Source organism: Carya illinoinensis, chromosome 14 (genome assembly GCF_018687715.1).
Source record: "Carya illinoinensis cultivar Pawnee chromosome 14, C.illinoinensisPawnee_v1, whole genome shotgun sequence".
In the NCBI taxonomy this organism is placed as follows: domain Eukaryota; kingdom Viridiplantae; phylum Streptophyta; class Magnoliopsida; order Fagales; family Juglandaceae; genus Carya; species Carya illinoinensis.
The window spans coordinates 32,151,517-32,178,253 of record NC_056765.1 but is presented as its reverse complement, the minus strand read 5'-3'; the positions used below and the strand labels follow the sequence as shown (position 1 = coordinate 32,178,253).

The window sequence follows — 26,737 nt, the reverse complement described above, 5'->3', positions numbered from 1 at the left end:
TACTAATGGTGATCCATCCTAGAGCAAGCCGGCCAAGGAATTTCTTGGTTTGATGGATGAATTGGGGATGCCGATCGAGGAGAGTGATCAAGATGATCAATGCTCTGTCTGATCTAATCAGTTTTAAGGTTCAAATCAACATAGTTGGATTAGGTTTTTAAGTTCTCTTGTGAAGCACAGAAGCTGTGGCGCCAAAGATATATACCACCATCCGATCGAGATATATATTTGAAGCCTCTTTCACGATCAGAACAAATGGGATTTTAAGGATCATGATGACATGCAAATCGGTCATAGGTTGCCTGTATTGAAGGTTAAGTACAATGATCAGCCTAAAGTGAGTGTGACCAAAAGGGTGAGGACCTTGTCGATGGAATATTGCTGATCAAGAAGTACTACCTGGAGTACCATTGCATTCTTGATTTGGGCTTGGAGTTGGAGACAAACAGTACTTCGTTCTCTAAAATCTAGGAATGTCCCCGTGTTAAGAGTGGTGATAAGTACCAGAACTTATCTTCCATGTGAAGTATAGCACCAAAAGGGCTGAGTTGAGGAGGACCAGGCCAACCGTACTGTCATCAACGGTGTCATGACAGTAGAGATCAATTAGATCTTTATTAAACTAACCACATGCAAGGGCCAATTTTTCTGTACGTTACTAAGCTGTACTTAGAAGTGTTGTGTAAGCATTGTACGTGTTAGTTAGTTCCATATCAACACGAACCGATATTGTTAACACTTGCCACTTCAATTCAAAAACTGAAAAACATAACAAAAGCTATAAATCAGAAAAATAAGAACATTTTTCTAGAAACCCTCTCGCATGGGGCGGCTTGCCCATGGGTGGCTCCACCTAGAGCCACCTCACGGTTGCTGGGGACGAGGTCGATCGGACATTGCTTGTGAGTCTGAACCGCACTAATTAGGAAGTTGTTTCGGACAAGGAAACTGACGGCTTCCTAGATGCATATATGCATATGATTTAAAAGCTCTATTTGCAATTTCATATTTTGACACATCAGTGATGTGGAGGATACAACTTCATGAAACATCAACTGATAAATAGATTTTTGACTTTTTATTATAACTAAAAGTATGTCATACAACAAGTGATGCATTAATAATACACTAGACTTACAATTGTGGTATAACTCTAGTTTAATTTTATGTTGTATAATGCCGGCCGGCCAGTCACCAAATTCTTGTCAAAGACATTCAAAATTCCATGATATAGTTGGCGATGGATCCATCATCCAAACTTCCCCTGATTTCCGTTACCAACTTGAGCTTGGAGTACCATATCTTCTAATTGCTTTCTAATGGAGGACATGGATCAGGATTTCCATTCTTTTCTCTAGCTAGGTTTCATTACTTCCTTGCCTTGTCCCATTTCAATGCATGACTGTATACTTTTTCCCTCGCGTATATCTCTCTCTCTTGAATTACCTTGCTAGCTCGTGCATCATGTGCTTTAGGCAAAAGATTGACCTTTTAAGATTTGTATAAGTGGGAATTCAATAATCAAGGAAAAATTATATGATGAAATTAAAAATAAAAATAAAAATGAAGAGGCCGGAGACAAATAGAAAGAACCTAATGTTCCCTTCAAATTCAAGGTGGGATTTTATTTATTTTTTTAAATTATTATTATTATTATTATTCGTCTTAGATCATTTTGTTATGTCCAGCCTTACCAATAGATGTGACTTATATCATTAAATGGATTTTTATCTAAATAATTGATATAACAAGTTACTCAATGAAAAATGATTTGTATAGTTTTAAGTTGGAGTTTGTAAGGTTTGCACACTGATTTAGAAAAAAAAAAATAGAGAAATCTAAGATCTCATTTGGATACACAGTTCTGATGAGATGAGATGAGATATTTTGAATAGTAGTAAAATTTTTAAGATGAGATAAGATGAAATAATTTGTAAAAAAAATGTGTGTTTGGATGGTGAGATGAGATGTGATATTTTTTAATTTTTGAATTTGAAAAAGGTATGGGTCCCACTGATTAATTGGTAGTCGAATTGTCCACTGTACACATACTGCTTATGTCAAATTTTTACTGTTTATACATTGTTCATGCTTTATTTTTATTGTTCATTACTGTTTATTTAAGTGAATTTTTTAAAATTTAGAGATAAAATATAATGTGTTTGGATATAAAAAATTACGGTACAGTACAAATATTTGTATTATGAATCAAAACCTAAAACTCACAAAAAAAATTATTTTTTAATAATATGCAAAACTTATATACTTTAAAACTACATCTAGAATTACTATATATATTTGAAAGAAAAAGGGAACTCCACTCGTTAATTTTTTGTTACAAATGTCGTAGGCACTCGAAAAAAAAGAAAGAAAAGAGAGTGAAATTAACAACAGTAAGTGGGCTTTTTTCTCCGTATTGACTATTGAGCATAAATGGGCCTGACTTTCCTCAGATGCTCTAAAAGTTGTCCCAAAAAAAAGAAACAAAAAAAGAAAGAAAAGTAGAGTGTTAAACCCTAAAAACTGCAGCGCCCTGGGTTAGGGGTTTAGTGGTGGACCTGGTGGCGGTGGTCTCAGAGGTACGTGAATTTCCCCACTTTTTGGAATTCTATACCCACTCTTTCTTAATTTATACAAAAATTCTACTAAGAAGCCCCGTTACAAATCACAGACTTCCTTTCTCACTTGCTTGCTCACCCACGGCTGAAGAACTATCTCCTTTCTCCCATCTCCTTCCTCCAGAGACTCACTCACCCACAACGGAACAATTACGTAGCTCAGGTCACGCAACAAAGTTCAGGCATTAAGGTTCACTTGTTTTTCCCATTTCTCCCATCCCTTTTATCCTTTCTCCCATCTCCTTTTCCCTTGAACAGTTAGGGTATTTCTTTGGTCTGCAATTTTTTTGCCCATTGATGAACAGTTATACTCACGGGTTTTGCTCGGAGAACTGGATTTTTTCTGAGCCACTCAGTGTTTCGAGAACTTGAGTGTTCGAAGTGAAGGAATTCTGGTTGATTGATTTTGCTTGGTTTTGTCGAGTTGGGTCTTTTGGGTTTGTTGATTCTTAGAGAGTCTATTCATGCAATTAAAGATCTGGCTTTTACCCCCATTTTCAAGATCACTTGCAGTCAGATTTCTTTTCGAATTTTCATGAAAAGAGGGATAGACACTACTTGGACGACAGTGGCCACTTTCCACGCCAGGCAAATTTTCAGCTTTGGAATTGGTTCTATCAGGCTTGAAGATTCGATCTTTGCACATTCATCTTTGTATCTTCCCGACACAAAAAAGCTCTCTGTTTCTAACGCCCATATTCGATATTATTTGTCAGCCAAAAAAAAAAAAAAAAGGGTAGGGCAAAAATCCAGCATTACAGAGATCGGAGAGTGGGTTTGAACTCAATAGCGAAGAACGAGAAGTACAGGGAAGAACACTTCTTTTTCAGGAATCTGCTTTCTGAGAGAGAGGAACGCAGTTTATTTACTGAGAGTTTACTTTTTATTAATATAATTAGTCCACCTCAGCTGACGTGCGGTGTGCTTAATATAAAGAGGCTTCTTTGTAGCACTACTCTAATTTATATCTTGCTTTCATGTGCTTGATATCCATACTCATATTTCCTTGTTTCGTTCCCCCGAAAATCTGGGTGTTAAGATAGCAGGTTTAGCACTTCTTATAGATATATCTCTTGACCGTTTAATGTAATTTTTTTTCTCCTTTTCAGGAATAACTTTCTGGCCATTCTCAACATGGGTGCGAAAGGTGCAGGTTTTTTCTTTTTTCTCGTTCCAAATTTGTTTATTTAAGCAGTTTTCATTGAATGTTCTGCTTAAATTTGTTGTTCATCTTTTCTCCTTTTTGTGATCTCAGTGAAGAGCTTGGAACCTGAGCTGAATGATGAACAAGAGGAAGAAGAAACCGGTAGGAGCATGACTTCTACATCTAGGAGTCAAGCTAGAGAGCACATGAAGCAACTAGATAGACTTAAGGAAAAGGTCAGAGGCTCTTGCTCTTGCTCAAGATGTATTTTTGTTATCTTTTAAATCTTAATTTCCTTATATAGAGCATTTGTTCTTTTGGATTCCATGCTTGAATTTGGTATGCGAATCATGCAACCTACTCAAAATTAAAGGGACTTTGCACACTAGGTTGGGTTTTTGAGCTTCGCACTGGCATAGCAATTAGTTGATAATTGATACAAGTCAATTATCGCTTTTAATTGGCATTATATTCTCCATGTTCCTGAAATTGATCTTAACATTCTCATACTAAGTGCACTAACAATAGAGCTTAAGTGCTCACTCTCGTGTAAACCAAAATGTACATCCCTACATGATCCAATTCTTGGTAGAAGTTGCCTTGTTTTATGATTTTGTATATCTTATACTGTATGGATATATCCATTTCATGTTAATACAGTTCATTTTCTTTGAAAGGGGAAATGGTCATAACAAGGTTAACGTTCTAAATTCAACTATGCTTTAATCCCATCTAATTAAGGTCAGTGGCTTGGGAGATATTGACAAAGAATCCATTTCTAGTTCCTAGTTGCTGCAATGTGTAATGCATGTATACTTTTTGTGTACTTGGGCAATGCCGCTTTTAAATCAATAAAAAATTCTTGAAAAAAAAGAAGAGATTGACAAAGATTTATGTTGTCTATCAACCTACCACAACCCTTCTTTGTCTGGAGCTTGATTCAGTTGATTGATTATCATTATGATTCGCTATAGAGACAATATTTCTGCCTAAAGTAGGAGAGTATTGTGCCTCTTATCTTTTAAGGTAAACTGTGGGTGTGGACCATTGAGATTATGGACTGGGGACTCTTGAATCTTGAAAATCAGTTGCTTTAGGGAAGAACTAGATTTTACTAGATTTTTCTGAAGAAATCTAGTCCGTGGTTGTAAAGTGACCAGGTCATGTAAGACTAGGGGACTGGGGGTCAATTAATTTGCCTGTGGTATATTACATTGTGCTGAGCTTATGCATTGATTTATGACACTGCAAAGTCCTAACTTGTAAAGTATGTATTTTTTTTATTAGTAAACAAGAAATTTATTGATGAAATAGGCATAACTTGTGAAGTAGGTATGATTTATGATTTTAGCAATATTTGCTATGGCTGCTTCATGTCCAGGAAAATTCATGTTGTAGAGGTTCCGTGTCATGGTACCATGAAGTCCATTATGGCTCAGTTGCTTGATTATTGAATAGATGTTGGCTCAGTCAATATTACTAGAAATGAGCATATCCTCAGATTTGATGTATTAAAATTCTTATTCATTAAATTGGTTGGTACCTGATAATGTTTTACCTTGCAAACTTGTATCTATGCCTATTGCTACTGCTATATCCTTAGTGGTTAAGTCATTGACAAGTGTTTTTTGCAGGACCCTGAATTCTACGAGTTTTTGAAAGAGCATGATAAGGAACTTCTACAATTTAATGATGAGGATATTGACGTGAGTTCAAAAAATATCTCGGGATTTCTAATACTCTAAGTGGGTGCTCTTAATAAAATGGCTCTGTGAAACCTGTTCCACTTTCGTGCAGGATGCCGATACAGACGTGGAAGATGTAGACATACAAATCGATGGTGAAACTGGCAAGCATGATATTTCAGAAAAAGATAAGAAACCTTCAGAACATGTGATAACTAGTGCAATGGTTGATTCCTGGTGTAACTCGATACAAGAAAATGGAAACTTAAGTGCTGTTCGTTCGCTTATGAGAGCATTCAAGACTGCATGCCACTATGGTGATGATGGTGGGGATGATCCTTCCACAAAGTTCAGTATCATGTCAAGTAGCGTCTTCAATAAAATAATGTTGTTTGTATTAAGTGAAATGGATTCAATACTTCGAAAATTGTTGAAGCTTCCTAGTTCTGGTGGAAAGAAAGAGACTATAATAGATCTCATGAGCTCAAAACAATGGAAGAACTTCAATCACTTTGTGAAGTCATATCTTGGAAATGCCCTACATGTTTTGAACCAAATGACCGATACAGAAATGATATCATTTACTTTACGGCGTCTCAAATATTCTTCCATATTTTTGGTTGCTTTTCCAAGCCTTTTAAGGAGGTACATAAAGGTATGTGTGAAGCTCTTCTAGATTTTTTGGATTCAATATATTTTTCTGCTTCTTTTGTTTACCATAGTTGCTACTTTAAATCTCATTCATACACATTCTAGTTTGTGGTCCTCTACCCTGCACTAGACCAGGGGTGGTTTAATGTTCCTACTTTAAATGGTCTTTTTAAAACAATGCTTGCTAGAGAAAAAAAGAATCTTTCACTGCCAGTACTTTGAACAAACTCCAGAACATTTTTATGCACTCTTTATTGATTTGGTTTTCTGCTTTAGTGATTAATGGAGCTTCTGCTCATGATTTTCTGTTGTTGCTTTCTGTTTCTTAGAATGTATTGAGGAGTTTTCTTTTTTATACTTCCTGTGTACATGGCTTCGCCTAAACATTTGCTTCTAATAAATTACTTCTTACTTATCAAAAAAAAAAAAAAGAAAAAGAAAAAAAGAATCTACTTTATTTAATGATCTTAACATTCTGAATGTGGGATTTTCTATTCAATCTGTTTTGCAAATCATATATAGGTTGGGTTCTTTAGTTTTATGTCATATGAGCAGCAACTGTGCCTCTCATGTTTTGGGGCTTGCATCATGTTGTTTTGATGGAGTTTTTGGACACAATAATTGCCAGGTCATTTAACTGTCTACAATCGGAATTCATTTTTATGTTTGAACTTTATTCAGGTTGCACTTCACTTTTGGGGTACAGGTGGCGGTGCACTACCTGTTGTCTCATTTCTATTTCTAAGAGATTTATGTGTCCGGCTTGGATCTGATTGCTTAGATGAGTGCTTTAAAGGGATATATAAAGCGTATGTGTTGAACTGCCAGTTTATAAATGCATTGAAATTGCAACATATCCAATTTCTTGGAAATTGCGTCATTGAACTTCTGGGGGTGGATCTTCCTACTGCATATCAACATGCATTTGTTTTTATTCGACAATTGGCAATGATTTTACGGGATGCACTTAATACGAAGACTAAGGTAATATTTCCTCTTTATTTTTTGATCAGTAAGGTAATATTTTCCTCTTTTAAAGATTAGTTTTTAGGGTTCTCATGTTAACTCCTTGTATTTTGATGAATTTAAATGATGCCTTTCAGTGTTAACTTAGGGATCATGATGCTAATGTTTGTGTCATTTTGGAGGCAAGTATTGCCCATTTGGTGTAGCTGTCACTCAAAATTTACCCTTTTGCCACTATATAAATTGCAATTATAAGCTTTTGTCTTAAGCTGCAAATTCCCAAGCTTATTAATTTGGTCAATTGCCTTTCAAGTATGTGGATGCTTTACCTTTTTAATGTCATTCTCATAGACTTTTGGGCATGCTGGCAGAGTACTGCACTTTTCTAATTTTTAACTGTGTTTTACAGGAGGCATTCCGTAAGGTATACGAGTGGAAGTTCATTAACTGCCTTGAACTTTGGACTGGAGCTTTGTGTGCCTATGGCTCAGAAGCGGACTTTAGGCCCCTTGCTTATCCTCTGACCCAAATAATTTCTGGGGTAGCCCGTCTAGTTCCGAGTGCAAGATACTTTCCCCTTAGAGTGAGATGTGCTAAAATGCTTAACCGCATTGCCGCTTCTACTGGTACTTTCATACCTGTTTCTATGCTCCTTTTGGACATGCTGGAGATGAAAGAATTAAATAGGCCCCCTGCTGGAGGTGTTAGCAAAGCTGTTGATTTGCGCACTAAACTCAAGGTACTTTTTATTTATTTATAATTAACTAAACTGAAGGTACTTCTAGGCCTGGATATGTTCTGTCCTTGTTATCGCACCATGCAGCTTTATTGCTGATGTGAATTTGGAGAATTTTCTATGCTAGGTAAGTGAGACAACCCTGAAGACACGGGCATTTCAAGAGGCATGTGTTCTTTCAGTGATTGAGGAGCTAGCTGACCATTTAGCTCAGTGGAGCTATTCTGTTGCATTCTTTGAGTTGTCTTTTATCCCACTTGTGCGGTTGCGCAGCTTTTGCAAAACTACCAAAGTTGAGAGGTTCCGGAAAGAAATGAGGCAGCTTATCCGTCAGGTATATCTATTGCTGTGGTGATCTGATGTGCTTCACCTAATCTATTAGTGTCAAGGTGTAATGCTGGATAAAATTTTACACTTTAGTTACTTATATAAAAAAAAAAAAATTTACACTTTGGTTGTCTGTTGTTTGTGAACAATTTCATCTTTTATAGGTAGCAAAGCTTGTGCTGCTCATAACTAATGTATGTTTATTGAAGTGGTTACTGCATGTGCTCCACCTGATCCTTAGTGTTTTTAAAAGGTAGATTGATGGAAAAAAAATTTCTGATCCCTTTATCTATCTGTTATCTATATAGACAAATTCATCATTTACCCACAGGAAAGCTTTTAGTACACAATTTATTTTTCCATTTGTTTTTAATGATTTTATATTTTACACATGGCAAAGCTTGTGGGGCATATAACTAACGTATATTTATTGAAGTGGTAATGACATATGCTCCCCCTCTTCAAAAGGTGGATTGCAGGGAAAATAATTTTATGATCCTTTGATCTGTCTGTTCTCTGTCTAGATGAATTCATCTTTTATCTATCTCGAAATTTTTACTACATGACTAATGTATCAGCTATTTTACATTCCAGATTGAGGCTAGTTCTGAGTTTACCAATGAAAGGCGTACGTTGATTTCTTTTCTTCCCAATAATCCTGCAGCAACATCTTTTCTTGAGGTTTGTAAACAATTTTGTCCTCTTCATGCTGAGTTTGTTCATCAAACATAATCTATATATTCAGTGTTCTGCAATCGACAACATGCTTAGGATGAGAAGAGTGTTGGATGTTAAAAGTTATTCTCAATCGTGTCGAATTGCAGTATTCATTCTTCAGTTGATCAGATTGTTTAATCTGTAAAAATGGTCACCTTTTTTATTTCATTATTTTAAAATTGATACGGCCACGTCAGCCAGTATATGTCTTAACTTGGTTCTTTCGTTATGTCCTGGGTACTTGAGCTACATCTACTTAATTCAATAAAACTTTATTTTACTTATCAAGACAAATATCTGAAATTGGTAGAAAGACTTTCTACTTCACAAGTCCTCTATGATAATTGTACATGGCTTTTGAGGTTTTTTGAGCTAGTCAACTGTTGAGCAATTCAACCTTTGGGGTTTACGCACAATGGCAGTTGAAGACATAATAACGGGTTTCAATGATTAGGAAATGCAATCCAACTAGTTGAGCTGTGTATATTACAACGTTGTTTGCACCTTAGACATTTTGAATGTTTTGTTTCTCAAAAGTTCAAATCTCAGAGGTACATGAAAACCTTGTGTTTATCACAGGATGTGAAAAAGTTGGGGGCTAGCCCTCTGTCACAGTATGTTCTAGCTCTGCGGCAAAGAGCACAGCAAAGAAATGCTTCATTGACGGAATCCAGGTTTATGATTTATGTTATTTATAGGCTTTAGTATATTCATGTTTCAGTCTTTTTAAGTTGCAAGTTTGTGATGTGTACGTGTATGTGGATTCAGTGTTCTTGTTGGTGAGCATTCCTCTGTCTTCACAAGGAAGATACCAGAAAGTGATGAAGAGGATGTTACAGCGAATGAAGAAGGTGCTTCCGTCTTTAGTTCTTCATGGTTACCAGGAAGTGATTCCAAGTATGTCATCATCTCCGTCTCTCAGATTCATTTCCCTCTGGTTCTATTGTTATTTATTGTTTTACTATCGATTCACAGGGCCAAGCCCAAAGAAACAAAAAAGAAGAAAAAGAAGAGAAAAATGGAAGATTACAAAGAGGTAGCTGGGGAGGAAGATGTTGTGGAGGATTTGGTACTCAGCTCTGATGAAGATGCGTCCGACAGTGATACCCACTCTGTAGGGGAGGATGACAGTGGGAAAACTGTAGCTCCAAAACAACAAAGCGAGAAGCGGAAACCGCCTACAAATAAATCAAAGAAGAGTGGAAAATCTCGGGCAAAGAAGTCAAAGAAGAGGAAGAGAGCCAATTGACATGACAACAATTTGCATGAGTCTAATTTGTTGTGTATTTACTTACTTTCAGAGTTTTTGCAAAATGGTATTTGAGTTGGGCATTTTTGGTACGCCCAGTTTTGTCAAGTTGCTTGTAGCTACAAATTCTGTAAGAGGGAATTTCAATTGCATTGTTATACTTGTTTCTTTCTACCGCCACAAATCTCCCAACACAAAACATTTGTACAAAACCTTTATGTTTGACAGTCTTTTTCTACCAAAATTTCTACACTTATCCAAAGCAACAACAAACAACGATGGGGAAAATAATGCAATTTCTATTGGGATACGGATATGCATAGCCGAATGAATCTAGGCTTCCCTTACCACAAAAGGAGAAAGCCTTGTTTAATATATATATTAAGGTGAAGGAGAGAAAACAGGGGATTTCTTGAGATTTTTTGACTCCTAATTGGGCAATGGCCCTTTAATATATGTATGAACTGTCTTCTTGTAGTTAATAATAACAGATAAATAAGCCTTTTGTGTCCGTCCTAATTGGTAAAGAGTGCGTTGTCCAGAATTATTCATTTGGTAGCCTATTATTCCTACCAATTCAGAAACATATCTTAATTGTAATTTCCTAAAAGAAATTTATTATTTTTTCAGGTTCAAATTTTGCCAGTTGAAATCCTAATCTTCCAAGTTAGACCTCTTACTCCATATAAAAGGGAAATTCAAGTTAAAAAATAAATAAGAAGTTTGGAGTAAGTACAAAAGAAAATTGAAAAAGAAGAATTAAAATTACTTCATAATTCTACGTACTTTGTCTTGTTTAAGCCAGGATGTTCACTAGGATTAGGAATTTTGAGACTATAATTGAACATTTATTGATCATTCTAGTTGTTGGGCATATTTATAACTACAAAAGTTATTTTTGATTTAATTGAAACAAATAGATAAGAGTTCTCAAATATATGTAAAAATCAATTAAAGAGGTGATAGAGAAAGACTCCACAACTTAAAGGGAGTTTGGCACGTTGGCAAGAATCGCACACCAACTTAGCCTTATTACTTGAAATGGAAGGAAAACCTTGAAACAATATGGGTAACAGTTTGAGAAGCAGGGTGCCCAAGTCTATTATGCTACACATCGACGAGGACACGAGCACTAAGAATATAGCTTGAAGAGAGACGCAAGTAGGTATGCGATAGAAGAAGGCGGTACAGTCCATGTTCACATTTTAATTTCCTTGGTGCAGAAGTCTCCATGTGGTTTCATCCTACATGCAGAATGCATGTGTATGAAGTTCAACAAAAATATTATTGTCATAAGTAAATTGCTTAATAGAGAAGAGAATTTTATGAATGGAAGGGACGTGTAATAAGGTATATAGGTGAACGAAAAATGGTGTGGGGCAGGTAAAGTGCAAGAGCCAACATGTTTGATGGGTAAACTTGTGCCATCTCCAATAGAAGTTTCAAAATATAATTGAATATAAAAGTGAAATTCAAGTTAAAAAGCAATGAAAAAAGTTTCAAACCAAGAAAGAAAGAAAACAGAAAAGGAAGAAATAAAAATACTTCATAGTTCTACTTACTTTGTCGTGTTTAAGCCATGGAGTTTACTAGAATTAGGAGTTTTGAAACTATAATTGAACATTTATTGATCATCCTAGTTGCTAGGCATATCTATAATTATAAAAGATGCTTTTAAGTTAATTGAAACAAACATATGAGTCCCCAAATATATGTAAAAATCAATTAAAGAGGTGATAGAGAAGGACCCAAACAACTCAAAGGGAGTTGATGACTCTTGGCATGTTGGCAAGAATCACACACCAACTTAGCCTTATTGCTTGAAACAATATGGAAAACCTAGAAACACACACCACACATCGATGGAGACACGAGCAATATTGAGAAGAGCTTGAAGAGGGACACAAGTAGGTATGTGAGAGAAGAAGGGGTATGTTCACATTTTCCTTGGTGCAGAAGTCTCCTTGTGGCTTTGTCCTTCATGCAGAATGTATGTTCATGAAGTTCAACAAAAAAATTATTTTCATAAGTAAATTGGCTAATAGAGGAGAATTTTACGAATGGAAGGGACATATAATAAGGTAGGTAAACAAAAAGTGGTGTGTGAGGTAGGTAGAGTGTAAGAGCCAACCTGTTTGATGGGTAAACTTGTGCTATCTTCGATACGAATTTGATCTGATCCAATATATTCTTTACCTGAGAGATTTAGATTCTCTAGATCAGTTGTAAGGTGATAAGTGGCACTAGTGCTAGGGTACCAATTTGGATCCACGTGAGTAATGGGGGTGGCAACAATGGCATTCATGGGGTGACTAGTGCCAAGGCCTTGAAAGTTTTGATCAAAATGATGCTAGCATTGCCAAGCGGTGTGACCTAGTTTTACCACAAACTTGACAAATTAGCCAAGAGGGGATAGTTGAAGTGGATTGGCATCCATGTCCTTAGTATTGAATATGAGAGCCACCATGTGTGAAGGATTGGATAAAAGAACCAACATGATGAGTTGATTGAGAGGAACGCCCCGAGATGAAGAGCCACAAATAACTGTGTTTGTCGAGGGCAATGAAACACCAAAAGCTGATATTTGTTGTTCAAGGCAAAGCCTATGGCAAGGAAATGCCCAAATAAATATTCAGAGGACATAAGATCAACACGGGTAGTGACAGATGTAACTAGGAAATCATACAAAGAGTTTAAACCACCAAGCAAGTAGGAGATGATTTTGTAATCGTCATGGGGTACACCAATGGTGCCAAACGTATCAACAACAACTTGACTTGAAAATAGTCAATAAAGAAAATGTTGCCATTGTTAAAGGTAGAGAGTTGAAACCGTACATTCATAAGACATGCTCATGAGGCAGAGGAATAATGTTTCTCTAAGGTAGTCTAGACCTTTTGGGAGGTTTCTAAACAAACAATTTTGGACAATTTTAGTTTCACAAGATTAAATTAGTTTATTGGGTGAAGCCAAGGCATGGGATATTTAAGTTGAATATTGATGGCTACAGTTTTGGTAATCCGGGGAGTTTAGGAGCAGGTGGATTAATTCGAGATATGCATGGGGATATGTTGCTTTCTTTTTCATGCTATCTTAGGGATGGAACTAACAATCTTGTTGAGTTGAAAGCTTTGTTAATTGGTTCAAAATATTGTCGTGCATTGGGGCTACAACAGGTGGATATAGAGTCCAATTCATTGGTTTGTGTAAACTAGATTCATCAACAGCGATGTGGTGTTTGGTATTTAGAAGAATTTTGGGAGGAGGTTATGAGATTGTTCAGAGGTGGAAATTTCGTTATTAACAATATCTTTCGGGAAGGAAATGCGCCGACGGATTATTTGGGTAAATTGGGAGCTCAAAACTCAACTTTCGTTTGGAGGTCTTTATTGCATGTTCCAAAATATTTTAAAGGTTTGATTTGCACTGACAAATTGTCTTTTCCTTATATGAGATGTTCTTGAGTTGATGTATTTAGTTTTATTTGGATTTTTGATTGTTGTGATTGATTGGTAATAAGGTTTTTATTGGTATTGACCTGTATCAAAGGTATTCCTCCACCATATGAGGTTTATCAATAAAGTCCAGAGGTACTGTCCTCATTCTACCGAAAAAAAAAAGGAGAGGAAAAGAAAGCATTGAAGATGATTTGCTCCTATTGGCTCTAATGGCCGGGGAATACTCTAGGGTGAGTGCAAGGATGGAAGACGTGCTCATGGGGAGGAGCTGAGGTGGAATGAGAAGTCCATTCACAAAAACAAAGAGTTGTTGACCTCTAAGGTAGGAGGTAATTTGTGGATGCTAAGGGAGATAATTATCACGATTGAGTTTTACGGTGATGAGGTGGTCAAGGTTTGACAGGGTGGCTAGTGCGGATGGTGAGGTGGTGGGTGGTAGAGACTGTGTAGATGAAACAGATGAAAAATTTTTTAGAATGACTTTCATTAATTAGCTCATGATACTATAAAATAATAACAAAAGAGTATTATCTGAAATGTTTCTCTCTCTGTATATTATTATATATGAAACTATACATACATATTTATGGAGTATGAGTTTGAGATTTATTTGGATTGGAGCGTGTAACAAGTTATCAACTATCTAGAATTGGTGCCTTGGTCTCTCTATATTATTATGATGATCTAGTGCCTTGGTCATGATCTTCACGTCCTTGTAGTTGTTTGTTCTGACTTAGGTTTCTTGAAGGTGAGTTGACATTCATATTCTCTTCACACCTCGTACGTACTAAACTAAACCGCCATTTTATTCTTACGTGTAAATGAAATACAATTTAGTAAAGTGGGATCCATTTGAGCTCAATCTGCTCAGTCTTGTGTATCATGAGTTACTCAAAAGACAAAAGGTTAAAGTAAGTTTATGGACATATTATAGTATATATGTGAAATAAATCGGACCGGAACATGAAAGGCTCAGCCAGCTTATAAGTATGTTTGAAGAAATTAAGGCTTTTTATTATATTTTTAATAAATTAGTTGGCATTTCGTTAAGAGAAATTCTATTTACAGTTCCTACTTGGAGACTACATGTGCAAGCTCTTTATTAAATAAGAAAAAGTATCATTTTAGGAGGGATATTTTTATAATTTTAAAAAATTTTAAAAGTAAAATTACCTAAACCTGCATTGCAGTCCCCAAATGGGAATTGTACGTAGCATTGCTCCTTAGTTAAGGGGATAAGTGTGAACTTTTAACTCTGTTAATTAACAAATTAGATTAAGATAGACAAAAGTGGTTAATTGCAGATTTTAAAAATATCAAAGTTATAATGTTGCAAATTTCAAAAACTGAGTCAACCATTTGCAAACCGGTGAAAATCCAAATACTAAATTTACAATAAAAAATGCATGCTAACTATATGCTTAAGAAAAATTTACAAAAAACTTATTTCCTCACGTGTCGGGTGCTATTGATATATTGAAAATTATGAAATTTGAAATTAAAAAATATTTGAACTAAAAAAGAAACTGATAAAATGAGTCTTGTATGTAAAATTGTAAGTATATGTAGTACTACTTATTTACAATTAACCATGATAAATACTTTGAATAGAGGATGTTAGTCATTTTCATTACAAAGTTTATATACATTGTTGGCTCTCTCTCTCTCTCTCTCTCTCTCTCATACTCACAGTGTTTGTTTTTTGTGTGATTGTGGGCATGTATGTGTTCATCATGTGATGCCGGTTGATCTTGATTTAGAGCCTCTATGCATGGAATTCTTCATGAAGAGCTTATACTTCCTCCAAAGCTTTGATACTTAAGAATAAAAAGCTCACAATTAGATTTCTTTATCAATATCGAATTCAAAAATTAATGAGAGTATCGGTACGTGGCATACCAATATCATATATTAGTATTTGATTGGCTGACACATGGCATAAGAATGCCACGTACTACGTTAGCATAATATGCTACGTAGCATCTCGTTAGTTTTCTAACAAGAGATTAACAAAGGCACATATTGCGATTTCTTTTATTTTCAAGCATCCATCTTATGAAATTTGAATATTATGGTTTCGATTGACAAAAGCGTACTGAAAATTTCGTAGTGATTTTGTGATCTTCAACCCTATTTATTAATTCATCAAGAGATGGATAGAATTCGTATATATTTACGTAATATTACCAAGAATTTAGTAGAATTGAAATGTTTTCAAACAGGAAAAATTATTAGATCAATTACTAATTAACAAGACCCAACTCACTATACGAAATAAAAGCATTATTAATTTGAAAGAGAATTATTAGATTCTTAGCCTTCGATTATTAATGATTATATGGTTCATATCACAATATATAGTATATACAGTACAAATTGTATTCTTGATTAACTTGATGATCTCAAATGCATAATTTCAATAAAATCTTCCAAAAATGAATTGATTTGGATTGGCGCTCTTGATTTAGTGTTTGTAATCTAGGAAGTGATGATCTGTGATCCAGTTATCAAAGTTTATATGGTGCTAAATATATATATATATATATATAGAGAGAGAGAGAGAGAGAGAGAGAGAGAGAGAGAGAGAGAGAGAGAGAGAGAGAGAGAGAGAGAGAGAGAGAGAGAGAGAGAGAGAGAGAGAGAGAGAGAGAGAGAGAGAGAGAGAGAGAGAGAGAAGGACTTTTAGGTTTGGATTCTTTTCAATTTCAACAGTAAATTACCACTTTATTTTCTTGGCATAACATGTTTAGAATTTAAAATTTTATTCTTAATTATGAAGATTATAGTAATATATTATTATGGACAATTGCAGTTATTACTAATATTATAATTTTATTTCAATTTTGTGTTTTGAATTGTCATTTTGTAAAGATCCCTACTTTTATATATAGATATATATAACCTCTACAAATATGTACGTTCTCTCATTCTGGTATCGACACTAGGTTGATATACCATATAAGTTGGCTCTCTCTCCCTCTCGATCTCTCTCTATCTCACACACACACACACAAACATAGAGTCTGCATGCGTTTTTTTGTGCTTGTGTGCGTACGCGACCTTTTCATCTTGGTTGATAGCCTCTCTATATATAAGATTGTCCATGTGAATTTACATATTCTGCAAGCTCGATATCAAAACCTTCTACATAGTGGCTGAACTACATTAATTAAGGCTAGGGGGGGCATCCCCCCACCACCACTCTGTTTTGAAAATTTAAATATCTTCTGAATTTTATTCATAATTTTATGTATATAGAAAATGGCCTCTCAAAAAATATATAATCTCCTATATACTCTCTAAAATTTTCCAAAATTGCAATATACATAGAATTAAATGCTATTCTCAAATTCTTTTTTCTAGCTATAGCCTTACAATTTTGTATAAGTTCTACATATTATCTATTTTCAAGGATATGGCTCCACCATAATTAAATTAAAATTAAATTTAAGAGAAATAATAAACATATTAATATAGAATCCAAAGTTTTTTTTATTATAAAATAGTAGTCTTCTTAATATAGAATCCAAAATGAAAATACAAGAAAAATCATTTAAGGTTAATGATTGATATGAAAATCGTTAAGAGGTTTTATCCTTTAGACTTTATTAAACAAGAAAAAATTATTTAGGAAAACAATTATAGCATTTTATGTTTAATGTGACATAAAAAAATTTAGATTTTATATGAAATTTGATAAACTAGCTTATATACTAAAATGAAATACCGTATTCTAAAAGATCACTTGATATTTTCTATGAAGAAAACAAATTCTAAATTGCATTACAATGTAATAATGGATGAATATTATTGCATGAAATATTGTCGTCAGATATTTGAAACATATATGAAGTTGTGTTTTTAGAATTTTATTTCTACATGATGTATGTAGCAAATTATCAAAATTTATTTTTATATATAGTTATATTTTAATGATTTTTAGTGAAATTAAGATTAAAATTTGTTTATTCCTATTTTGAATAAACTTATCACATGGTAGAAAAGTTGTCCGCCTCAGAAAAGTTATTGGTTCCCCCCGCTGCTTCTAAAAAATATATGTTTGGAGTAGCAGATTAGTGTAGATTGTGATAACAATGACTATTATTTCTGTTCATAATATTTATTAGGGTAAAATGAGTACATGAGTTTTCATGCTTTTACAAATTAAGGCCTTGTTTTTTAACTTTTGCAACATTGATACATGAGAATAAATAAATTCGCAATTACATTCCTCAATCTTCTATTAGAAAACTAATAGGAGAATTGCTAGTTAGCATTCTAATGCCACGTGTCAATATTTGAATGGCTGACACGTGACATGATAAGTATTCTACGTTAGCCATTTAATTAAAAGGTTTTACAATACTAATGTCATGTTAGCATCAACATGCCATGTAGCATTGATCTTCTGTTAGCTAATTTCTAACGAGATTGACAAATGTATGTACCTTATTGCGAGTCTTTTGATTCTCATCATGTATTAATGTTATAAAATTAGTTGAAAATTGTGATCTTGGTTAATAAAAACATGAAACCTTTGGTACTAGTACTGATTTTGTATTTAATTATCTTTTTTATTAATTCACTCCTGAGATGACTAGAGCTCATATAGAATATTACATAGAATTTGGTAGAATTTGTTGACAAACCTCCTATTAAAATGTTCCCAAACAAGATGAAATATTGGATCGATTACCAACAAGACCCAACGAATTATATTATTCAATACTGAGTGTTATAAACCGGAATCGAAAGTGTTATGCTAGCATTGGATTAATATTGATTGTATAGCTCCGATCACAATATATAGTACATACAATACTAAGTGTTCTTGATTAATTTATGATCCCAGCAGCATAACTTCAATCAAATCTTCCAAAAGTGAATTGATTCAGACTGCTCTTGATCAAATATTTCCAACCTATGAAAGGTGATCTGCCATCTAGTTACCAAAGTTTATATGGTGGTAGAGAGAACCGAAAAAAAAAATAAAACCTCTTTGAGGTATATATGGGTTCTTTTCAGTTTCAACAATAAACTAACACTTTATTTCCTCGGTATATATGTAAAATCACTATTTATATCTAAAGTTTAAATTGATGAAAAGAGATAGATTTTAATATTTATATCTTTAATACTACTACTCATGCGTAGGCTAGACTCCCATTTAATAAGTTGGCCAAAGACGTGAAATATATAATTAAAATAAGTGAAGTGTAGAGTCAATGTTTAAATTCAGAATCTCTGCTTTGATACCTTATGAAATGATCACCACTATCAAAAAAGTTTAAACTAATGGAAATATATAGATTTCATAATTTATATCTTTAACAATAAGATGTGTTAAATTTCATATTTTATTTTTATGACGATAATACCTATAATATTATGGATAGTTACACTTATGATCACTATATTTCAATTTTGTACTTTGAACTGCTATGTTGTAAAGATCCCAACTCGTGTAATCTCTATAAAATAAGTATGACATTTTTTTTCGTTCGAGTTACCGGCACCAGCTTGATACGATAGTACTTGGCCATTGCCCTTAATTATTACTAGGTTGATATACCATAGTTGGCTCTCTTTATCATGAATGGTTTGTTGCTCTTGGCCGATGGCCTCCATAAATAGGCTGATTCTCCATGTAGATTATATACCTCTTACAAACTAGATACCAAACCTTTCCACAAAATATATGCAGTGTGTAGCACTTTGGCGTCTACACATGATACGTTCGGGAGGAAAGTGTTGATCATCCATTTATCTATATATATATATATTCACAAGCTTATGTAACTTGTTGTAGTATGTCAAATTATAAATTTTTTTTAGATAACGAAGATCTAACATATCAAATCTAGTAGATCATATTAATTTGTAAATTTTACTCTTATGAAATCTATTTATCATGAATCAATTTGTAAATTTTCCTTTTGTGAATCTAACACTTTTTGCATATAATTATCATTCTCATTTCTCCAATTTTGTATTTGTTTAGTATTATTCTATTTTCAAACAAGTGTGTAGAGTACACAATCTACAACTTAAATGGTAAGATTTAATTTATCTGTTACGGCACATTTCTCTATCTGGCATACTGACACGTGCCTTCGGGAGAATTGAAATTGTTTTTTATTTATAAGAAAAAACTAATTTGTTCTGTGCATATATACATCCATATTTGGAGGTTCATTTTAACGGCGCATGACGTTCTGATCATTTGCCTAAGGTAGGAACATGCATGATTGAACTCTCTCTCTCTCTCTCTCTCCTCCCTCTCTCTAGGGTGTTTGATCCGTGTTCCGGTGATCAGGAATTTTCAAATGCTATCCATTGATCTGGAAACCTAGATCGATGCTCCGATTATCGGTCTTCATCGGAAACCCAAATGGGATATATACGTTCAGAATCTCTCTCGCAATGATGTCTTTTTGTTAGCTACCCCAAAGAAGAGTTGTCCATTTGTTGTTTGTGTCAGCTTTCCAGGTCATATCCCTTGTTTTTCCATCAAGTACTTCAGTTTCATTCTTTCATGCATGGTCGACATATTCCGATCCTCTCTCTCTCTCTCTCTCTCTCTCTCTCTCTCTCTCTCTCGTTCTGCGCGCGTGTGCCTGTTTCTGTAAGGTTGATCGGTTGGTGGGTGCAGTACTATTAGTACTCTTGCTATATAGTACTGTCCTTTAGAATCGCAGTACTATTCTTGAGTTTTCTTCTTTTTCTTTATTTTTTGTTAATCATTTTTGCATGGTTTACAGGCCAGTCTCGAATATTGCTCTATCTCAAAGCTTGACTCAGAACCCAGTACCGGTGCTTTGGAATCAAACTCCATATATATTAATGGCGTCCCAACCATTCCATCAGGCATCAGCAGGAATGAATAGCTTTGTCCCGTCCAACCCATCATCAGGAAGTCATGGCGGCCAAGTGGACCTCACCCTCAGGCTAGGATTACCTAAAGACTCTCACGAAAAGAACAATCTTTTCAACTTGGGCGGCCAATATGATCCTCCTGCTCCCATGAACTATCACCATGCCTATTTCAGCTACAATCGTGGCTGCTCTTACTCTCCGGTACGTTTCTATATTCTTCTCTCCTACGTAGAAGCCATTATATTTATATAGTTGTTTCACACATATATGTTACAAAGTTAGAGCCAATAGTAATACCTTCTTGTGGTGTTTGGTTTAATTGAATTAATATTCATGTTGTTTGTTTTGTCTTGTTATGATAATTTCACTTTCCTCGAGGAAAAGAAAAACTTTCAAAATTTATGAACATATTAATTTCTCTGTCGGTCTTAAAAGTGCTTGAAATTAGAGTGCGCACTCTAATTTCTATGGTTAATGGTTCTCATGTTTAGAATACATAATATCCTTTAATCAACCCTATTTGATAAATTATAGATAGGTTCTAAATTCTCTTCCTTTTTACCATGTGATCTCCAAACAAACACTTTCGGCACTTTTTAATTCGAAACTTGAGTTGTCATTTGCACACTTCAATTATTTTAAGGCTTGAAATAATTGAATTACCCTTAGCAATGAAAAATAAAAGGACATTAAGGAAAATTAATTAAGGACAATTCGATTATTCCATGCCTTAGAATTGCATGCATGAAACACAAGCTTGAGTTTTGAATTAAGGCATCGATCGAGTGCTGAAATCAATACTTTTTTTCACCGACTATATTCCACGAGCTCCCCACAATTGGAATCGGTCGGAACAAACTTTTTCCGACCGATCGATTTGATGCCTTTTTCCACCAATATCGATCACAGAAAAAATTAATCTTTGTTGAATTAAGGATGATCCATCGACTTAATTTTCAGCTAGCTTGAAAATATTTGTTAATCGAGTTTATTTTTTAAGAGTGTTTTTTGAATATTGTTGTGTTTTATTTGTATTTTTGAGCTCCTTTCTAATCGTCTGACCGAATTGAATGGTCTAATTATGGAGAGATAGGCACATTATTTGGCTCTTACAGTATTTAAATACCTTCCCGTATAGGGTTTTCGGGCAGATTCAACCTCACATGAATCTTAATTGCCATGTTTATTGTCATATATAGTTACGAAGCTAATAATGCCAGAACAGTCTGATTAGCCTACCGTTTTCCAAGTAATTAAAAAAACTAATTACGTAATTGCTTTAAATGATCGAACTGGCGAAGATATCTTTAGTGTTATAATGTTTATAATGAGTGGTATTATCAAATTATATATTATTGTCTACCATATACGATTAAATTCTTTGTCGTCACTTAAAAATGATTATAACATATAATGAATAAGAATTTCTTCGTAAGTTTATTTATCGACACATCCAGTATGTTATTGATACGATCAATATTAAAAAGTATAGCTATCTGAACTTTTTTTTATGACTGTAACGGGATCTAGAACAAGTGGTATATATGTTTACATATGGTCTTGCAAGTAGCATCACTTAGACATTTAAAAAAAAAAAAATATGGAAATTAATTATCATACAATCACCTTATGTTTTCAAGTACATGAATGCTAAACCTTGTGCAGTTCTAATTATGTCCTAAAAGCGATAATAAGTTGTTGGGCTCTCAATGGCCAATAGCGTTGGGCCAAAGTTGGTGTTTGTCGTTCCTACTTTCATTACTTGGACGCAAACACTCCCCAATGAATCTCGAATGGTTTTGCAAACAGCATTTTCAAAACCATTTCAAGCTTCGTGTGTATATATATACATATATATATATATATATTTCAAATAATTTGGTTTTATTCCATTATGAAATCTAAAATGAGTTTTTAAAAATAAAGTAAGAGCAACGAAATGAATATTTTTAATGAGATTTAGTACTATTTTTAAATGCTTGTATGTGGGCTGAAGTTGAACATCGAGCGCTGAGATTGTACAAATCATTTTTTTTATTTAAAATTAATAGAAATTTAATTTTGATCTTACGTATACTTAAACAGGGCACATATCCTTTTGGCATGGCTTCTGAAATGGGCAGCATGACCAACCAGCTGGGTGGACAGAATATGTATGATCACCCCAATATTCATATGAATGATCCATGGTTAGCAAACCCTAATTACATGAATTCAAATGGAGTACTAGGGCATCATCCCTACAACTACTACAACAACATCCAGCCTCCAGCAGCTCAAATGAATGAGTACGTACTGCTTAGCCCCTCCTCTAGGACGCCTGGCAATGGCAGCTCCTCTTCAAGGCGTCAATGCAATATCAATTATAATGACCCTAACAAGAGGTGCACCAACTATAACTGTGGCACTAATAACACTCCCATGTGGCGCAAAGGCCCCCTTGGCCCTAAGGTGAGTTATTCTATTTTCAAGTCAGTGTGTTGAGCATACAATTGACAACACTTAAATGATATGATCATTTGATTTATAAATTTATTCAAATTTTAAAATTTCTATTCAAAATCAAATGTATCATTTAAGCACTTTACTGTACGTGTTATCTACACTGACTTATAAATATAGTTTTTATTTATTTAATAATTAATTCCTTTTATGATGGTTAGAAAACAGATTAGCAGTATTTATGAAAAAATCTATACATAAGTCTTATTTTTTATACATTGATCCAACACACTGTCTCTACATGTTTTTATTAATAGAAACAAAATAGAATTCCACATGTATATATGATATATAATAAATATAATTTTTTTATTATATATCTTTAAATATTATTAATATTTATAAACATGAAAATATTTTTATTAAATTCTCTATGTCTCAGTACTTCTTTACGTAGAAGCCAGCTCATGAGGTAGTCGATCTTTTTCTTTTACTTGTTGCTTTCAGAGCCTTTGCAATGCTTGTGGGATCAAGTATAGAAAGGACGAGGAGAGAAAGAAAGCCAGAGATATTGCAGCTGAAAGCTCCGGCACAAGCAGTCGGGATCAGGAATGACCGAGAGATCAGATCAAGTCAATGCTCGATCGACGTGTTTGAAAACAATATCAGGTTTCAAAATAATTCAGAGTTGGATGAAAGTATATGGGACATAACCATATATATATAGCTTTTCCTCATTTTCTGGAATACATTTTGGGATGAAAATACTCATAAGAATATTTGGTAGCTTTTTGCTTTCTGCTATTTAGAAGAAGAACATGGACGAATGTCATGACAACATTGGCTAGTTTAATTCCCAATGTTTCTATATCAGCAAGATATTTCCCGGCGAGTAATGCCCGGCCACCCGCGGCATGTTCTATCTCGATCTTTCTGAATCCAATTTTTCAAGTAGCGTGCATAAAAAGTTTTTGCTACTAGGTACCATGAAGATCAATATCACAACACTACAAAATCTGAAAGTGCAAATTATCGTAAGACAAAAACAAACTCTGAGGGTTAGAGATAATCAAATCAAGATTATTATTCTAATCAAGATATTTAACTTTTTTATTATTATCCAAATATATATGGTCTCTCATTCATCTCTATACAATTTTCCTATCAATAAGAATTTGTATTCAATTAACTGCTAACAAAACACAAATGGTGGTGGCTCAATGGTCCTGGAGTTACTCCCAACACGAATGGCGGAGGTCCAATCGTCCTAAAAAATTTCATTTTTGTCTAAAAAAAAATATCATTTTCATCCCAGAAGGTTTTAAGAGATTAAACTTTTTCATCTCTAATTCATTTCAAAAAGTCTGTCTCAAAAAGGTGTATTTGGTATTGCTTAATTCCTTGATCACATCAATAATGTCACCAATTAATATGAGCATATCTTCGATTACTAGCTCTTATGATTCGAATACCCATCAATTCTTAGGCCTCGCTATTTTCCGCTCCATTTAAATGGGTTTGGGGTCAAAAAAGTTGAAATAAATGATTTTAGCTTGCACATTTTCGTTAATCCATGAACATGATCTATATAGACACATAGACCCATGGATCCATACATCTTGATTGGAAAAGAATCAATAGAAAAATAAAGTGATTGATATATTTATCAAAACAAACGAAAGACGAAACATAAATCATCTCCATACATATTGTTGGCATGTTAGCATATGCCAATATATATATATATATAACTTAGTATTTAAAAACTCAAAATTTCAGAGTTTTTCACCTTGAGTTTTTTAAAGAATAGAACGATATTTAATTTTATTGATAACCTTCACTTGTGGCAAGAGAAATATTTTGTAAAAAAGAGGAGTGAGGGGGTTATTGAAAATCCCAAAAGCACTAGGCTTTTATAAATATATATATATATATATATATATATATAAATACACACACCTAACAAAAACTAGTACAATCAGACTAGACTAAAAGTTTAATGCCGAAAGGAAGAAATACCTGTACGATTCATAGAAAAAAGACCAAGCATGTGTTTAGGTAATTCAAAAAGGGAGGAGAAACTAACCGTGTTACACATAGAACCAAAGAAGAGAATGTGTTCAAAGCATTCATTTCTCTGTAAATATGATGATTACTAAAAGGAAAAAAATATTTGGAACTGAAGAATGTCATAATCTTAAATGTCAGAATAATACCAAGGGGGTTAAGAAGAGAATCAGATTCTACAATAAGTTTAGTAACACTAGGATAGTCATCTTTAGAGTAGATAATTAGGCAAAAGTACGTACCAAACTGAAAAAGCAAGAGAAACCAACAATATTGACAGAACCATCATAAGAATGTAAAACTCCCTCCCAACCTGCGAGCCTAGAATTACCTTAGAGGCCCCATCAATGTTCAACTTAAGCGGACCAAGGGGGGGAGGAAACCACTTGACCAAGAAATGCCTTTTAGACTTAACAGTATTAATAACATATATGAATATGGAGAGATCTCAGACTTAACAGTATTAGAGTTCGAGATAAGAGTCTTAGGCTTAAAAATGGGTTTAAGATTTTTCAACCAGACTCTAACCTTATGACTGATAGCAATGGAATTAGGCCGAATGTCCTCAAAGCAAGCTCTATTACGAGCAAGCCAAACAGCTTTTCAAAATATGAGAGTCGGAATTAACGTAGCAATTAAATGGAATTAGTCAGAGCCTTGAAACGAGTACCACGGCCAGTGGCTAGCTTAGCTTGATCTATTTTTCCAACTAGTAGAAATTTCCACCTTGAGTTCAAGAGAATGTTAGAGATAAAACCAAATAAAATATTTTCATTATACTACTCAAGAGAATTTTTTTCATAATATAAAGAAATTCGTCCTATTTAAATACTCGATCAATTTTTATAATGATCAAGATATTTATCTTAGAGCACTAGTACTGAAATATTGGGTTATGATTTTAGTTAACGTTGATTTGAATAATAGGCATCATGTTTAGCTTCGTTTTCTGTGGTTATTTCATTCATTGGTTGATTTGTTACTTTATTGTATAGGTTGATTTATTAAAGTTTGTTTTGATGCCTCGGATGATTTCTTTGATTATTTGTAAATCTCAAGTGTCTAATTGTTTCCTTGGTATTCCTTCTCTATAAATGAGGGCAATCAATAAAATTAGGGTACCGACCTCTTCTTAAAAAAAAAGTGAGAAGAAGAAGAAGAAAGAACACTAATACTGAGATGGCCGGCTATAGTAAAACTTAGGCAAAATTAATCTAGGTACTCAGCTTAAAATATATCAAATAGAAATTTAGTTAAAGCGCTATATATACTATATGGTACTGATTTTAATTTAAGCGCCTATTTGAGCTAGCCAAATATAGCCACCCAAATTGGCTGGCCATTTATTGTGACAGCTATTTTATTCTAGCTGTTTTTCTATTCAATTATCTTATTGATGATCGATCATCTCTTTGCCTGGCCGAGAGAGCCTGGCCTTCTCTCTCGGCCATGCATTGTTTGGTACGAGTCTTCATATATACTTGGATTTTGTCTGAAGTCTTTGACAATAATTAATGTTGTAGTTTGTTGAACAACCCTAAGTGTGAAACCAACCTCCTGCAAATTCATTCACTAACACCCTACAAACTCAACACCGTTCTCTATTTTGAAGTATTAGGTCACCCAACCAAATCTCTTAAGCAAGGTCAGAAATTGCTGCACCGAAATCAGAGATTGTAGGCTGCTCACTCCTATAAATAGGAGAGCTCAGTTGTGTAGAATGTGTGGGCAATTAATAGAGAGAAAGAGAGGACGTAAGAGAGAATTTGTATAGTTTTTTATAATCTCGTACAAATTCAGT

At 34.1% G+C, this 26,737-nt stretch overlaps 2 protein-coding genes across 7 annotated transcripts; both read left to right on the top strand.

The window, feature by feature from the left end:
• Positions 1–2,454: 2,454 nt before the first annotated feature.
• Positions 2,455–10,267, top strand: LOC122294543 (nucleolar complex protein 2 homolog). 6 transcript variants are annotated; one of them, XM_043103371.1, is made up of 13 exons: positions 2,455–2,579; positions 2,672–2,808; positions 3,728–3,765; positions 3,874–3,998; positions 5,397–5,468; positions 5,560–6,102; positions 6,780–7,082; positions 7,474–7,803; positions 7,928–8,134; positions 8,722–8,808; positions 9,424–9,518; positions 9,613–9,741; positions 9,820–10,267. In XM_043103371.1, the coding sequence occupies exons 3-13, from the start codon at positions 3,753–3,755 to the stop codon at positions 10,091–10,093; spliced, it is 2,178 nt and encodes a 725-aa protein (XP_042959305.1). In that variant the 5' UTR covers positions 2,455–2,579; positions 2,672–2,808; positions 3,728–3,752; the 3' UTR covers positions 10,094–10,267. The 6 variants fall into 6 exon arrangements, with proteins under 6 accessions (XP_042959305.1, XP_042959302.1, XP_042959307.1 ...); XM_043103368.1 differs by having other exon boundaries at positions 3,728–3,771; XM_043103369.1 differs by having other exon boundaries at positions 2,517–2,579; positions 2,743–2,808; positions 3,728–3,771.
• Positions 10,268–20,244: 9,977 nt separating this feature from the next.
• Positions 20,245–23,716, top strand: LOC122294542 (GATA zinc finger domain-containing protein 16-like). Its single transcript, XM_043103367.1, has 3 exons — positions 20,245–20,628; positions 22,513–22,878; positions 23,377–23,716. Exons 1-3 carry the CDS (start codon positions 20,302–20,304, stop codon positions 23,482–23,484), a joined length of 801 nt encoding a protein of 266 aa, XP_042959301.1. The 5' UTR covers positions 20,245–20,301; the 3' UTR covers positions 23,485–23,716.
• The last annotated feature ends 3,021 nt before the right edge of the window (positions 23,717–26,737 follow it).